Source organism: Pollicipes pollicipes, unplaced genomic scaffold (genome assembly GCF_011947565.3).
Source record: "Pollicipes pollicipes isolate AB1234 unplaced genomic scaffold, Ppol_2.1 Scaffold_2869;HRSCAF=3365_pilon_pilon_pilon, whole genome shotgun sequence".
Lineage (NCBI taxonomy): Eukaryota > Metazoa > Arthropoda > Thecostraca > Pollicipedomorpha > Pollicipedidae > Pollicipes > Pollicipes pollicipes.
In genome coordinates, this window is record NW_023596180.1 from 146,177 (window position 1) to 160,434 (window position 14,258).

Genomic DNA, 14,258 nt, shown 5'->3' on the forward strand with positions numbered 1-14,258 from the left:
CGTGCTAACAGGTAACTTTAGCGCACGACACGTACGATCAACAGCATTCCATGTCATTGCACATAGTTGGGTGACAAACTTATCTGAAAGGGTTCACGCCTGCTGTTCAGTCATCTAAAAAATTATGTGGATCAAGCTTTTTTAACACCTTAAGTTTGCTGTACAACAGCTATCAAACATATACACACCCAACACATGCGGTGATCAGTAATGGAGTTACACGAAGCAGCTGATGCCGTGTACCGTGTGCTCAGTTAACATGTTTAAGTTCTTCTGGCTGCTAACCGCTCAGTGTATATCGACAACATTTCCTTTGGTCTGCACTGCCTGCTCAGCGAGGCATTTTCCCAGTGTGGTACTATGACTTTCAAGGAAGGACTGTGCATGTTTACGACGAATGTCGTAAGCCCCAAGAGGCGTCGGCCTTATGGAGGACGATCGCACTACTCTGGAGGTGCGACATCACCGAAGCCGGCGACCGGGCTGGGCGTAAATGTGCTCAGTCTGCGGCCGTGGTCTGACGCGCGAGCTATATTGGGGAAGTAGTGGTCTTCCGATCTTGTCACCAACCGCGTGACACGGACGTCAGCTGCTGAGCAGCCGCCGGTCAGGGTCTGGGCAGCTTCCGCACCACGTGGCTTCATCAGGCAAATGAAGGCGGTACTCGGTGGCGTGCTGTGTACGTGGCCGTCCGCTCTTCTGTCCGCCGCCGGCCCGAGACTGGCGGCGCCAGTGCACTCCCCGACTGCCGGATGTGGCCGGAACAGGATTGCGGCCCGGGCGGGCGGAGGACGCCGTCAAGAGCATGTCGCTGGTAGCTGTCTTGAGGACTGCGGTGAGCTGCCTTCCGGCCAATGGTGGGGAGTCTCAAGCAGTGATGGGAACCGCGGAGTTCTTGCCAACTTGCATTACCGTAATACTGGAGTTGCGATGGGCAATGAATGTAGGCAATAGCGACGAAAATGACTGGAAGTAGTCTTGTGACGACTCAAGAGGTTTATCGACAGCCATAATGTCAGAAAGAGATCGTGATCTGGCCGCACTTAGCCCAAAAATTTGTGTAAGTCCGTGCGAAAGGACCTGAAAATTCATTTCCCCTTTTCGTTTCGGAAGACCACTGCCCTGCCTCGGGCCTCCGCTTCGCCCTGCCGCGGGGCTCCGCTTCGCCTTGCCACTGGCCTCAGCTGCGCCCTGCCGCGCGCCTCAGCTGCGCCCTGCCGCGGGCCTCAGCTGCGCCCTGCCGCGGGCCTCAGCTGCACCCTCCCGAGCAGCGCTGGGCTCTGCTCGGTATTTAGGTACGCTGCGCGGGGGTGGCACACCGCAGACGTCCGTTATGTTTAAGTGAGGATATGGTGGAAGATTAGTAGATACACGTCAGAACACTCGCAAGGCTTCATGACGCGTACCAATAAAAAAGATGTAGCTGGTGGCTGATGAGGCTAATTGTCACTCCTTCGGCGGCGTGAGAAAACAAGTATGCATGCGACGTGCGGCACGTGTGCTTATCACTTGGTTGACACCATTGCTGAATGAAACGCAGAATACGGAAGTTTTTGACATTCTAGGGATGCACCTTGCTTCGTTGTTTTGCGTAGTAGGTGTTTTAACGTTTGTCTGCCAACTAACTTGTTTGTTTGTTTCGGAGCGGAATTCATTACGGCCACACGAAGGCGGAGGTTTCAGTTGTCCGCAAAGTCTCATTTATGACTGAAATGGGTCGAAGTTTTGAATTGCGTTTTTGAATTAGTTGTCTATTGCACCCCAAAATCGGGTCAAGTAGCGCAAACACAACAACGCAAATATTGTCAACCAATTTCAATGCCGGAAAGGGCTGGTCGTGATTACATGCGCACACATTTGGTGCCTGACAAAATCTTGTTGATAATGTTCGGGCGAAATTTAATCAAATGTTAAGACTTGGTTTCGCGTCTCAGCCACCGTTGCCTTAGCTGTTGCCACCAACTAGCGGTAAGGCACGACCGTTGCCAACCCAAACTTATTACTTTCATCCCATGTGAACTTCGTGCAGCATAGCTGTATAAGACCGGCTTATAGCATTACTTGTATCTTATTGCGTTCTAGCAATAAAGTGCAGCGACAAATACGGTCTTTCAGTCAGCCTGGCAGGTTGTCTAATTTCGGTTCGCGTGGGCCGGTGCATCCTGTTCCGGCAAGCGGCAGCGGCGAGCAGGCCGGATCATGCAGTCAGCAGCGCAGGCACGTGCGTCTGGGAGCGTGTGTCACCTGTTAGTCTCACATTGTCCTCCGTTGTGTCTCTCGCCGGGTGCCTCCGGCTTCTTGACCGTTTCCCTGGTCCCACCCGAGATCGGAAATGTACGGACCTCACGACGGGCCACAAAGTCAAGGAAATGAAAAGACTAAGTTACGATGTGAAGTGACGCGTGGTTGTGACGGACAGTTCTGGTGCTGAAAAGTTCCCTTTCGTTCACATAACAACCGGGCCCGACCGCAATAGTGCTGACAAATCGTGTCTATTTATAGTCCGTTTGATGTAAAAATGCGCATCCAAGCATCGGTATGCATCGGAACGCGCATCGGAAATGCGCCCAAAAAGTGTTACGTTCATTGCATCTCGTTTACGAGGAGTGATCTATGATCATCCGGTTTGCTATTGTGTTAAAAACGAAGCAAACCGGTGACATGAATAAGGAGGTTGCGATACTGTGTTGCGGCGACCTAAAGCTCGGTATCTACGGCTTACAGGCGTCGACAGGGTGAGACCGTATGGATCCTAGCCTCCATGAAACCTACAGTCTTCTCTCCCCCCCCCCCTCTTGAGCGTCAGCGGCCATTTCGTTATTAGACAGTTTATCCCCATAAGTGATCCGCATGTGCACCCCCAGGTCATCGTCGACCCGGACGTCAAATCCTAGACACGCACCTGCTACGGTCCGTGGGTCCTGTGGTGTCCTGAACGCCTCGCAGGTGAACATTAGCGCAGCAGATGTCATCGAAGAGACAGGGCCTCCGGCGCCGGACGGTCGCGTGGCGACGGACGTCCCCGGCCGCCGCCCGCTGGAATCATTGAACGGCCTGCGGAAACCCATTTGCGGACGCGCGGCGCGCTGTCGCACTGGATGGCACTTAACGGGCGCCAGTCACGACACCCGACGGGCAGTAAGCCTGCGTGCGACATGTGACGTCACGCCCGCCGCTAATCGCGGCCGTTTAGCGTCGACAAGCGACGTGTCGACTCGTCGGGCCTCGACGCTCGGCTGAAAGGCGTCCGGCCGCACAAGCTAGCTTTTGTTCAATCCTTTGTGGTCTCTGAACCGGTTCGCCTTGCGAGCCGAGGCGACGTGTACATTTTGAGGAGGGTTTCCCCCACACGGCAGGGATCGGGCGAGAACAACACTTGAAATTGCGGCTGGCTGGGCGCTGCTGACAGTGACGACTGAGCGATGCGAATGACATCACCACCCGGCTATGAGGCCGCTAGCTGTGAAGTTCATCAGTCGTGAAGATGGGGGAACAGTGAGTGCGTTGTGTTTTTAGATAAATTGTTGTGATTTTGTTTGCTTCCGATTCTCCTGTGCTGTTGCTCCACCAGCTTTGAGTACATAATTTGAGTTCAGCGTATTGCCTACCTAAAAAAAATCAAATTGCATTCACTATCAGTTACTGGATCTGATACGGTCACATTTTGTTCAGGACGTGATGTTTTTGGGTCCCTACAGCCATGCGCGTAGCCACGTCTGTGAGAATGGGTAGCATATTAGGATTGGAAGGTCAGACCAGAACGGGGGGGGGGGGGGGGAAGGAGGCAGTGTGGTCGGCAAGTGGTATTTCGAATGCAGACACGTCAAAAGCGTGCATTGTACTGTCCGAACCGGGGAGGGGGCAAAATCCACTTCGGGGAAAATTGGGAGAACATCCCCTTGCTCCCCTAGTGGTTAAAGTCATGCCTGTACCCAACAAGCTACCACGTTTCGTGTCGTGAATGCTGTTTCCGTGACGGATGAGTAGCCACGGCTTTTACTGTATTTATCCTCACAGCCACTGAGACCGTGAATCAGGAACATGAACAGGCCTAGGAGCAGGGTGGGATACGCTACTGAATCCCGGAGAAAGTTTTCCAAAGCTTTGCTAGATGTACAACGGCATGCCCTGCATTTGAGGATGGATCCTTGTAAACGTCACAGTTTGTTTTCAGCTGCTTTCGAAGACCTTCGCGATTGCCTTCATTATAACGGTGTTGTTAACTCACGGCAGGTTTTTATGGGAGAGGCCATGGGCCGGTGAAGTCGTAGTTGACTTATGAGCCAATTTTTGACTCGAGCGACCCTACCCGGCCGTCATGCTTTACAGAAGTTAATAGTGTTGTAACCACTGGTCTCAGTTTCGTGCAGTTATCAGCAACAATAATCCGAGTTCTTGAGAAGTAGCGTGTCGATGGTTAGGCATTTGCACGGACGTGTAGCCTCGTCTGAAGAGAGGAGTTTTTCCTGCCACACTTTAGTGTCACCACGATTCCACTTTGCATTGGATTAACGTAAAAAGGTCAAATTGTAAATTGCAAAAGCACTGAAAACATGGATTCAAACCGGGTCCAGTTTCCGACGATCCGGGGACGCAGCGACGCGGAACCAACAGAACGTGACGCAGGAGAGAATGGAGCCTCGTATAGACAGAAAGTGTGATTGGATCAAAGCAAACGGTCACACGTTCTCGTGTGAAAAAATGGATCCACTCGTTTTGAGGACGTTGTGAGGATTTGTTTCCGATCTCAGGCAACCGGCGCAGAGGAGGGCGTAAAGTCTGCACGACCTCGGTGAATGCGTCGTCTATGACTCCTGTAACGTACCACAAAATTCCCTGACGTGTGTGCTCGTCGGTAGTCGACCGGGATACGGCCAATGTCACCTTTCCGAAACCGGCCTCGAATGCAAGACGCTGTGGCTTTAGCTAGGCCATGAATATAGCGCGGACTTATAGCCCTGATTATTGCAAACAATGCCCGCCTCAGACTCGCGTTTTTCGTCGTACTTCGGTCACCAAACTCACTCACTTGGCAGGACTACCAGGGACGGCAAATCCATGGATTCCGTCGAGTTTCTCTATCAAACCTGATGGAGCTCGTAGCCAGCTTTTTCAAACATATGGTTTGCGTTTTGGCGCATGAATGTCGCGTCACTCCCACATCGTTGGCATCAGGCGTCGCACTGGTCATCGCTGTGGTTGGACCGTACAGACTCCATATCCCTGCAGCTCTGTCAAAATCATTTGATTGATATTGGCGCTGACATTCCTGCTGTATCAAGAGGAAATAATCCGTTGTGCCGATGGCGCTGTGCCACGGACGGAAGGTACGTTCTTCCGTTCTGGCGCTCATGACCTACGGTATTTATTGGTCTGGAAGCTGCGTTAGTGATGCCGACTTATTTCTCATAAATGGGGTGCACAGATGCATGCTATTCGACACTGATTCCTCGACCTCGCATGACCTGTAGGTGACCCGTATGTCATTGGGGCTTTACAGCGCACTCAGCTGTTGGGGCTATATGGCGTTGTCTGCCTCTCACCCTGGCAGGAAGGGCGGGCACCGCGGGGAATCGAACCCCGTATCTCCGGTTTCCCAGACGCGCGATAGTTAACGTAGACGTGTCAACCACTATACTACCGGCACCCTGTGGGTGACCCGGTGTGACCACGTGCATCATGACTGATCTTAACTAGCACGCGATCAAATCAGCCGACCGATTGCACCAAAATAATCCGGAAGGAGAAGGGCGTGATATGACATCTGCAGTCAGCGCATCCAAAAATCCCAGCGAACAACACACATCCTGAACGAGAATGGAAGTGCGAAGCGCGAAAGTGCTGCCCGCAGCGACAAAACGGATCGTGCCATTCGCTGGTGACGTCACAACCCGCATCATGACGCGCCATGCATTTTTCCTTCCAAAAAGGCAGCATTGACCGCGTCGGTTGCACTGAAAACATGATGGGCGTACCTGAAGCGGTTTTGGCTTGTTCTAGAACCAGGAGCGGGCTACCGCCCCCCAGGCGGTGGCGCGGGAGTATAGATCACGATTCTGTGCAGTTACGACGTGTTGAATGCGTCACGTTACTCGCTAGCAACAACTTTACATCGGATAATTTGCCCGACTCACTGCCGGTCACAATGTGATGCTTCGCTTCTTTTCACGACCTGTGTTCCATGTTCGCCTGTACTGGCGCCTGACAGTTTACACTGCAGTGAGTGCTACTTCAGTTTTGGTCGCTATGTGACCATGTACTCGTGGTGCCAGAAAGCCCAAATAGACGGCTGTTGACTACGGCCGTGACGTACGGGCGGCTCGGCACGTTGCCAGGTCGGCGACTGGCGTCGGTTGACCTTGCGGGGCGCGGGGCGGCCAGTGACTGATGTCGCTCCATGCCGGCGGCCGGTGCCGCCCGGCCGCCCCGTGCGCCGCCGGCCGTTCGCCGTGAGCCCAGCTTAGGACGGCGATTGTCTGGCGCTATTTCGGGCCGGTCGTCGATGGGGTCCCGGTGCGGCCGGCGGCAGGACGGTCTGGCCGGCCGACCCCCGCCGCCGCCGGACGCGGTCTGCACCGGCCCCGCCTCAGCCTCGGCCTCCGCCGGCCGCCGGAAGCCGTCCACCGGCGCCCGCCGCGGCACGCACCGCCGCGTCACGTGCGTCTGACGCGCGCCGCGCACCTCTGCTGACGACGTGCGGCGCTGGGGCGGTGCTCGGCTTCTGGCACTGGGGACGTCGTGCAACGACTCACACTCCGTTGAAGGGGCTCGCTGCCAAGCGGCTGGACGGTGTGCTGGCGTGGGAGGGCTTGGAAATGGCGATTGCTGGGAAGCTGGGAGGTGATGGCCTGGGCGACTGGCGGGGCACTTACGGGGTGGGGGTCGCGTGTGCGTTGCACTTCGGTGGTAAGTGGGACGCCTGGGAGCAGCGCAGGGCAGACTGGGCGTCGTGTGATGAGCACGCGTGAAGCGGGACAGGTCAGCGGGCCAACGCTGAGCCGTGCCGTGACACCCCGGAAGGGAACGAGTTTCTGCTGGTGGTCCAGTGACGCAAATGAACATATTCGTTTGGCTGCCCACTTCGTGTTGCCCTTTGACTGCATTGGGGATGCTGAAATTATTTTGACGGATGTAGAGAAGGGAAATTACCCGTAGGATTACCAACCTACCCTCGGTGTTTTGTACAAGGTTATACTGTTTCGCACGCTCGTTGAAGCATCGCGATGTAGTTATATGCCTATTCAGAGCTGGCCAGCCGGGTCATGCCCCCTGCGCGGCGAAAAAAAAAACTAAGCTGTATTTCCCAACTTGACAATCACCTTGATATCAAGCTAAAGACGCAGCCTTCAGAGTTTGGCCCCTCTAAGATTCGAAGTTGGATCGCACCTGGATTGAGTGCAGTATTTTACCGTAATTTCCCCTGGAGCTCTTTGCACCGCACTCACGTCAGCCATACGGTATTTTTAACATGCCACCTTTTCTACGTTTGGCGTTCGAACAAACCAGCAAGGGGACGAATTTCCATATTTCTTCTCACGTCGTCGTATTGCTCTGCTTAGCACCGTGTATTTTTATATACCATATATTTATAGATAGAACATATTTTTAGTGCATCATGGCTTTAGTTATATGCTCCTTTATCTTTTACCCACTCGTCAAACGGCTTAGATCTTTGGATGCAATCGGTTCTAATGTAGCACAAAAACACCCTGAATCACAGTTCAGGCCTAGCCAGCAGCATGCAGCGCTGTGCGACTTAACCATTTGCGCGATATCGTTAACCCGCGTTCGACAGGTTATTCGGTCCATGCGGTCCATGGCCCTTCCTTCCCTGCGACGTAGCTTTCATGCAGTACTCTGGTCAAAGGCGCGGCCAAGCGAGATGGAGGAGAGAGCTCATGAGTTGCTAACCCATCCGCCCACTCCTCAACGCCAGGTGCAGTTTTTCACCACACTTTTGAATATTATCCCGCAGTAAAGTGACCAGGAAAGCAGCTTTGGCCTGACGCTATTGGCCACCATGGACAGTGACATGCCGCGCCCAACACCATTAATTTGGTGGCTAGTTCAGCGGATGGCCGGATGAACGTGTGTGGTATGCACCTGAGCAATTGTTTTCCACGCCAGGGTAGACCAGCATTGATACACTTTGGTGCGTAAGGTACGATGACGCTTGTGGCGTCTGGTCTGTTAGCAGTGTGCTTGTACGATACATCGGGCTGGGACTCGGTCCTTGAAAACCCTGTCCCCCTCCGCTCCTCGCAGATCGCGGATCTTGGTATCCCCGTCGGAAGTCATGGCGGCCCCGCCTCTTGCCCACTCGTAGGTCTTCACCGAGGTCTCCCCGCCAGCCGAACGCTGCGGGCGAGGTCCTGCGTCAGTGAGCGGCCTCCCCGGCTGTGTCCCGTGTCGACTATCGCTCACCGGATGCCGCTCGGATGCCTGGTGGCTGACGCCGCGGCCGTCAGTGACGCGCACGTGCTCCTGTTGCAGGTGCGGACGGCGCAGCAGGAGACAGCCGGCCCTGAATCGCTCGGCTAACGCCCCGTCGTCGCGACTAGTGTGTCTGCCCATGTGTATACCTGTTGACCCTGTCCTCGGACGGGCTGCCGCCCCGCCCATGTGCTGGTGGTCGTCGCCCGACGTCGCGTGTGATGCCCAGATCGTGAAGAAAATTACGCACTTATAACAATAAACAAAACGGCTACCACTCTGGTGTTTGCACGCCGCCGCGTCGGCCCGCGTCCGGGCGGGGCCGGGTCGCGTCCCATCGCTGACCGCGGCTGCACGTGGCGGGCGGCTGCGGCTATCGGCCGCCACATCTCACTCAGGGACATGAACGCCGAGCGGGCGGCCTTGACCGTACGCCGGCCGGCATATGGAGGCGGCGGCGGCAGGGCCGCGGCCGCCGGTCGGCGCAGTGCCGACACGTCGGCGGCCGGCGGCGGGCGCGCGTGTCCCGCGCACGGTGTCGCGGCCGACGGCGAGGTGTGAGCGGCGCCGCTGACCCCAGCACGCCGCCGGACGCCCAGCCGACACCCGCAGGTCAGTTCACAGCTGCCGTAGCGACGGACCAAACCGCCGGTGCATTCATGGCTGGGTTTCGTTGAGTTTGTTCGCGGTGCAGGCAGGCTTCCGCTCGGTATTTGTGTTTGGTTGTGTTTCGCTTTCATTATGTGCGTTACAAATAGCACATCTGAAAGTCGAATAATATCCCTGACAGCTTCAGAATTGTAAATGTGGCACTGTGCACTGTTCATTTTATGATACACGCCTACGGTCCACGCTCAACAAGCGAATTCAGAATATAAAATCAAACCCGCACTAAAATATAATACTAAAAAGCGTTACCGAATTTCATATAAAGGTGCACCATGAAAGTTCAGAAAAGTATTCAATATAGATCAATAATGGATAGGCTCAGACGGACAGCGCCACTCTTGTGGTGCTGTCCTGCATCTATGATCTGGAAATCTTGCGTTTACGAGCATCCACGTGTCTCGCATCTACGAACTTTACACTTTTGTAGACGGCAAGCCGCTGACCGCGAAGACGTTGACCGCTAGAAGTTTCTGTTACAAGTGCCTTATTTTCGCTGGAAGACTTCGAAAGGACACCTTTAAGAGTGTTTGCACGATCATTGTAATATGCAGATGATAGCACATTTTAAGGCGACGATGATGTGTAATGATGATGATGGTGGTGTGCCCAAATAAAAGATTCCTATCACTAAACAGTGCAAATCACACTGATGTTTTTATATGCAAATAAGGGTGGAGGGAAAATATAAAGTCGACTCTTGGGTCGAAATGCGTGTACATTTGTGTTTATAAGCGGAAATTCAGGACCATATTGTTATCGAAAATATTTTAGATATGATGTTTGTAGTGCTTTCAACCAAAAAATCCGGCCATCAATCGTTCAGGTTTGTTGTACCAACACGTGGTCGACGTGAATCCCGGGTTGTTTCGTCCCTCGTGCCTGGATAGTCCTACGCGTCAACGGACCGATGTGTGCACTGCGTCGGCAGCCGACGAAGCACATCGTTCTCACATCCATTACCATCGCCAGAATCATCATCTTTGTCATCAGCTTAATCATTACCAGCCGAACATTACCCATGCTGCTCATGCCTTTGGACTGCAACACCGTATCCGCACTAATTGCATGGCAGCACGCAACAAATGGAGACATCACCAACAGCTCGATCTCAGCATCCAACGTTCAGTCTAAGCCATCCAACGTTCAGTCTAAGCTTGTCAAGTCCTTCACTGTGTCCGTCATCGGCAGATCGGTCCTGTGTTGGGCTCTCGCAGTGTCGGCGCAGAGCATCTTACGTGGCCCATTCTTTTCCCTGGTGCCTCTTCTTCACGCATCTTTCGGTTCCTTGCGAGTAACAGGGGCAATGACTGGAGACTGCGGGAGGGGTCCACATCAGCGGCGATGTCTCCATCGGATGTTTCCATATCGGGGTTAAGTTACTCGCGTCTTTCCGACCATTTTCCTGGTGCTTCGATATTTATGTTCGGGGGGACCAACCGCGATATGCCATCTGGGTCTTGGTGCCAGCACCTGCTGGTCCGGCGTCCTCTGATCTCCGCCACCAGCATCCTCTTTTGCCGATCGTCGGTCAGCACCGCGATCAGAATACGTTCCCCGTGGGCTCAGGATCCGTTGCACTACAGAACATTCTGCGTGAAATCGCGTCTATCTCTCGCGAACTTTGTTGACAAAATAATAAAGAAGAACCGGCATTTCGTCCATCGCTGACGCATGGACGAACTTTTCATCTGACCCCGACAGGGCCGCACTGGCTCAGTATGCAGATCACTAGACGCTCCAGCGCTGGTGCCAGCGCCTCCATCGACATGTACGGGCATAGCAATCTGTTTACCAGCGTTATCCAGCTAGCTCAATGAATAGCGTCAGGGCCTGTGGCTCGCGATCGCTCGGTGGCATCTGGTCCGGCTTAGACTTCTCGGCACATGTCACACAGATGCTGATGTTTGATCATCTTCTTTTGAAAGTCGTTCGGAATTACAGGCTCTTATCCCTGTAAGGTTCAAGCCTCACTAAAAGCAGCGGTCGAATCCCTCAACATCGCCTCACCGCTTGGTTCTTGGAAGGACGCCGGACCAGTCGTCCAGCCATCAGCACCCTTGAATACATGCCCGAATGTCAGCTCGTCGACGTAGATGCTGCGCTCAGCCTTCTGAAGCGGGTGAACCGCTTGTGTGGTTAGACTTGTCCGCTCACACTGCTGACGCGGCCGGTGCACACAGCTGTGTCATTAGACCCCAGCTCCGCTGGATGTCCTGAGCCACGGCCAACATCCCTGCAGCATCAGCCGCACCCGTTGTCTTTGGAAACACATCACCCCTCCCGAGTTTTTTTGGCGCAAAATTTCCCGATTGTGCATGGATTTCCAAGCAATACGCTAGCATTGATCGACGATTTCGTCGAAGAAAAACACGCCCTTTTTTAATGGAGGCGTACTCGTGCGTGTGTATGTTTCAGTGTCGGAGCAGGACAATATGCTCTCACGCATAGATGGCGGCGTAGTCTTGCGTAATTACATTACGGCAATAGGCTTCATTGACAGCCAGTGCGCGCAAGCAGTGTTACTCGGTCTTTGTCTGCAGATAAGGGAGCGGAGTCATACTGCGCCTTGATCGAAAGTGCACTCACCAGCTGCACAGAAAGGCGTGGTGATGCCAATCAATGCCACAAGCGGTGTTTGAGGTCCAGCATGGGGCTGCTTTATAAGATCAACAGTATTTTCTGGATTTGTTTTGAACCTTTAAATGGCCAGGTCATTGCAGATCACGTCGTATTAAATAAAGTTATGGTATCGAAGAAGCCGTGAATGGACGACTGAGCATCTGAACCATGCTCCCTGTTAGTTTGCAACGTTTGGCATGCATGATTGTATGCGTAACGTTTCCGGGCCTCGGGAACCTCCAAGTCTTTGCACCTGCGTCCAGGTCACGTAGCTGATCGCACCCGCTCGTCATCCGCAAAAGCACGTACCTGGTAATGGAGACCAGGCTGCCACCCACCGGCCTTGGACCAGTGGCACTCTTGAGTCGTACCCCTGGTTATGTGAATCGTGTTGAGTTCCGTCTGACGTCACGCGGCACGTGCCACGCGCCACCGATTGTTTCGAAGCCGGCATCAGTCTTTACGCCGAGTCGGCGCACCGAATGGTGTCGCTGTTGTCGCGATCTGTCTGCTGAGGTACAGGGACAGACGGATGGACTAATACCGATCCTGAATATTTCCGAGCGACCGCGATGTATGTTATCGTGCTTCTCCCTTTCAGCTCGCTCGATTTTGATGCAATGGCAACGCATTGCGAACGGCATTTGCTGTGGTCAGATTCGAGGCACATGATCGTACTACTCGCAATATATTAATGGCAACTAACAGCTTGGCAACGCGTATCGCACAAACACCTTTGACGACCGTGGATTTAAGTGGAGCACGTTTGGATGGCTTGTATGAAAATATTTCGGTCTACCAAATTTGCGAGTCTTGGGGTGTTGGCTCCCTAGACTCGGAGGAAAGCAAACTCAAAATGCTGCACGCTTACGTGGATCACATCTTGCCACTTACCACCGCAGGCAGCCTTTGTATTGCAGCAAATGCTCGTAAGCTTTGGAGAATGCAGCTTAACTGCTGCAATGGAATATAATGTAAAATAAAGGCTGCCGATGCAGAGCATACATGGTATAGGAGTGCAACTTAGCACGAGCGTCCCACACACCATGGGTAGACGCCATGGGACCAAAAAAGCTGCCCAGCGGTATTTCAGCTGCATCAGTCATGATTTTCACTTTGCTTTTTCAATTGTGCTCCCCATTCCTGAAAACTGTACGAAACTGAGGTCAGTGTTCTAGAGAGGTCTTAACTTCTATGTAGAAGACGTGACTTGGCAGCCATGGCGCCTCGGGCCGTCCACGTCAAAAACTTCGTTTCGAGTAGGACTCGTTCAGCCTGCGGTTTCACTTGGAAAGAACTAACTCATATGCCCGTCCCGATGGCTCAGCTGGTTATCCCACCTTCCTTCCGATTCCGTCACCCGTGGCGGGTTGGGTTCGAGTCGTTTTGGACGCTCGCTACCAGCGTCTGACAAGGGTTACCTGCGGCCACGCTAATGGCTTAGTAACGTCGGAGGCCAGGACGGGCGGTCCCGAGCATTGTGACGCGTTGACATGCGCCCGGCCGGAGGTGAGACAACCGCGCCTGGCCGAAGGGGGAGGGGACGGACCTCCTCCCTGGGAGTTCCAACTTCCCGACGTCGTACGAGAACAACAGAATAACGTCGTGAGGGTCTCATAAAATCGTGGAGAGTGCACACTAAATGTTTGACCTAAGGCCAAATGTGAGGTCATTAGAAGGTCACAAAAAACGGTGGCTCTGATAGATGCAGTTAAAATATGCCAATACGTGAACACAGATAAGGGTGGCACAGAGTCAAGCGTGAAGCGTCTGTCATACTGTCGGGAGTCCATTCAAATCATTTTTGTTCCCTTACGAGGGCCAGGTCAGGCCACATTTCCGCTCAAAGCTGGTCTACCAGCAGCCTACAAGAACGACAGTTCTTTGTTTTCTTTCACGATGTACTTATAAGTTTATTTTATTAGATGCAGCTATAGGACAACAGTATCAGAGACACAAATATCTTTTTCAGTTGATTTAAAACTTAGCTGAGGTCAACTTAGGTCAAATTCATGAATCACCCAAATTAAAAGATGAACTCCTATTCCGGTGTAAGTGACTAGTGCGATGCCATTCTGTTGTCAGAAATGTTATGTCGTACATCTGCAGGTACTCAAGACCGCATAGCTTTGGTATTCATATTGGTTCCTTCCATGCTTAGCAATGTAGTTGTAACAGTCCGAAAAAGGGGTAGGTTGGTACGTGAAGTTGTGCGTCATCATCTTCACAAACACAATGCGGAGGTGGTTACACGAGGCTCACTGGTTCGTCTAGGCTCTCTGCTTCTGACAGCAGAGGTCATATTACATGTTTTCGTTGGAATATTCAAATTTTGCGCCCAAAAGTACCTATTGAAACTGCCTTTTGAACCAAGCATGTGTTTTGAAGAAGTCATCCACGGAGAAAGGTCATGACCTGCTTCAATGTGATATGCTCTGTGGTCATATGATGGCTGCACATGCGAATTAATACCCTTTTCCTTTTAAACAAACCCCAAAACTACACCAAAATGCGTGAAATTTGCATTATTTACGAAA

General features: G+C 53.0%; 1 protein-coding gene across 1 annotated transcript in view; it reads left to right on the forward strand.

Moving 5' to 3' along the window:
* Positions 1 to 8,710, forward strand: part of LOC119114665 (MICOS complex subunit Mic10-like) — a 28,108-nt gene extending 19,398 nt beyond the window's left edge. Inside the window, exon 4 of the mRNA XM_037238693.1 lies at positions 8,494 to 8,710. Coding sequence (XP_037094588.1) covers positions 8,494 to 8,541 — 48 coding nt within the window. The 3' untranslated portion in view covers positions 8,542 to 8,710. The remainder of the gene's footprint in view (positions 1 to 8,493) is intronic.
* Positions 8,711 to 14,258: the final 5,548 nt, after the last annotated feature.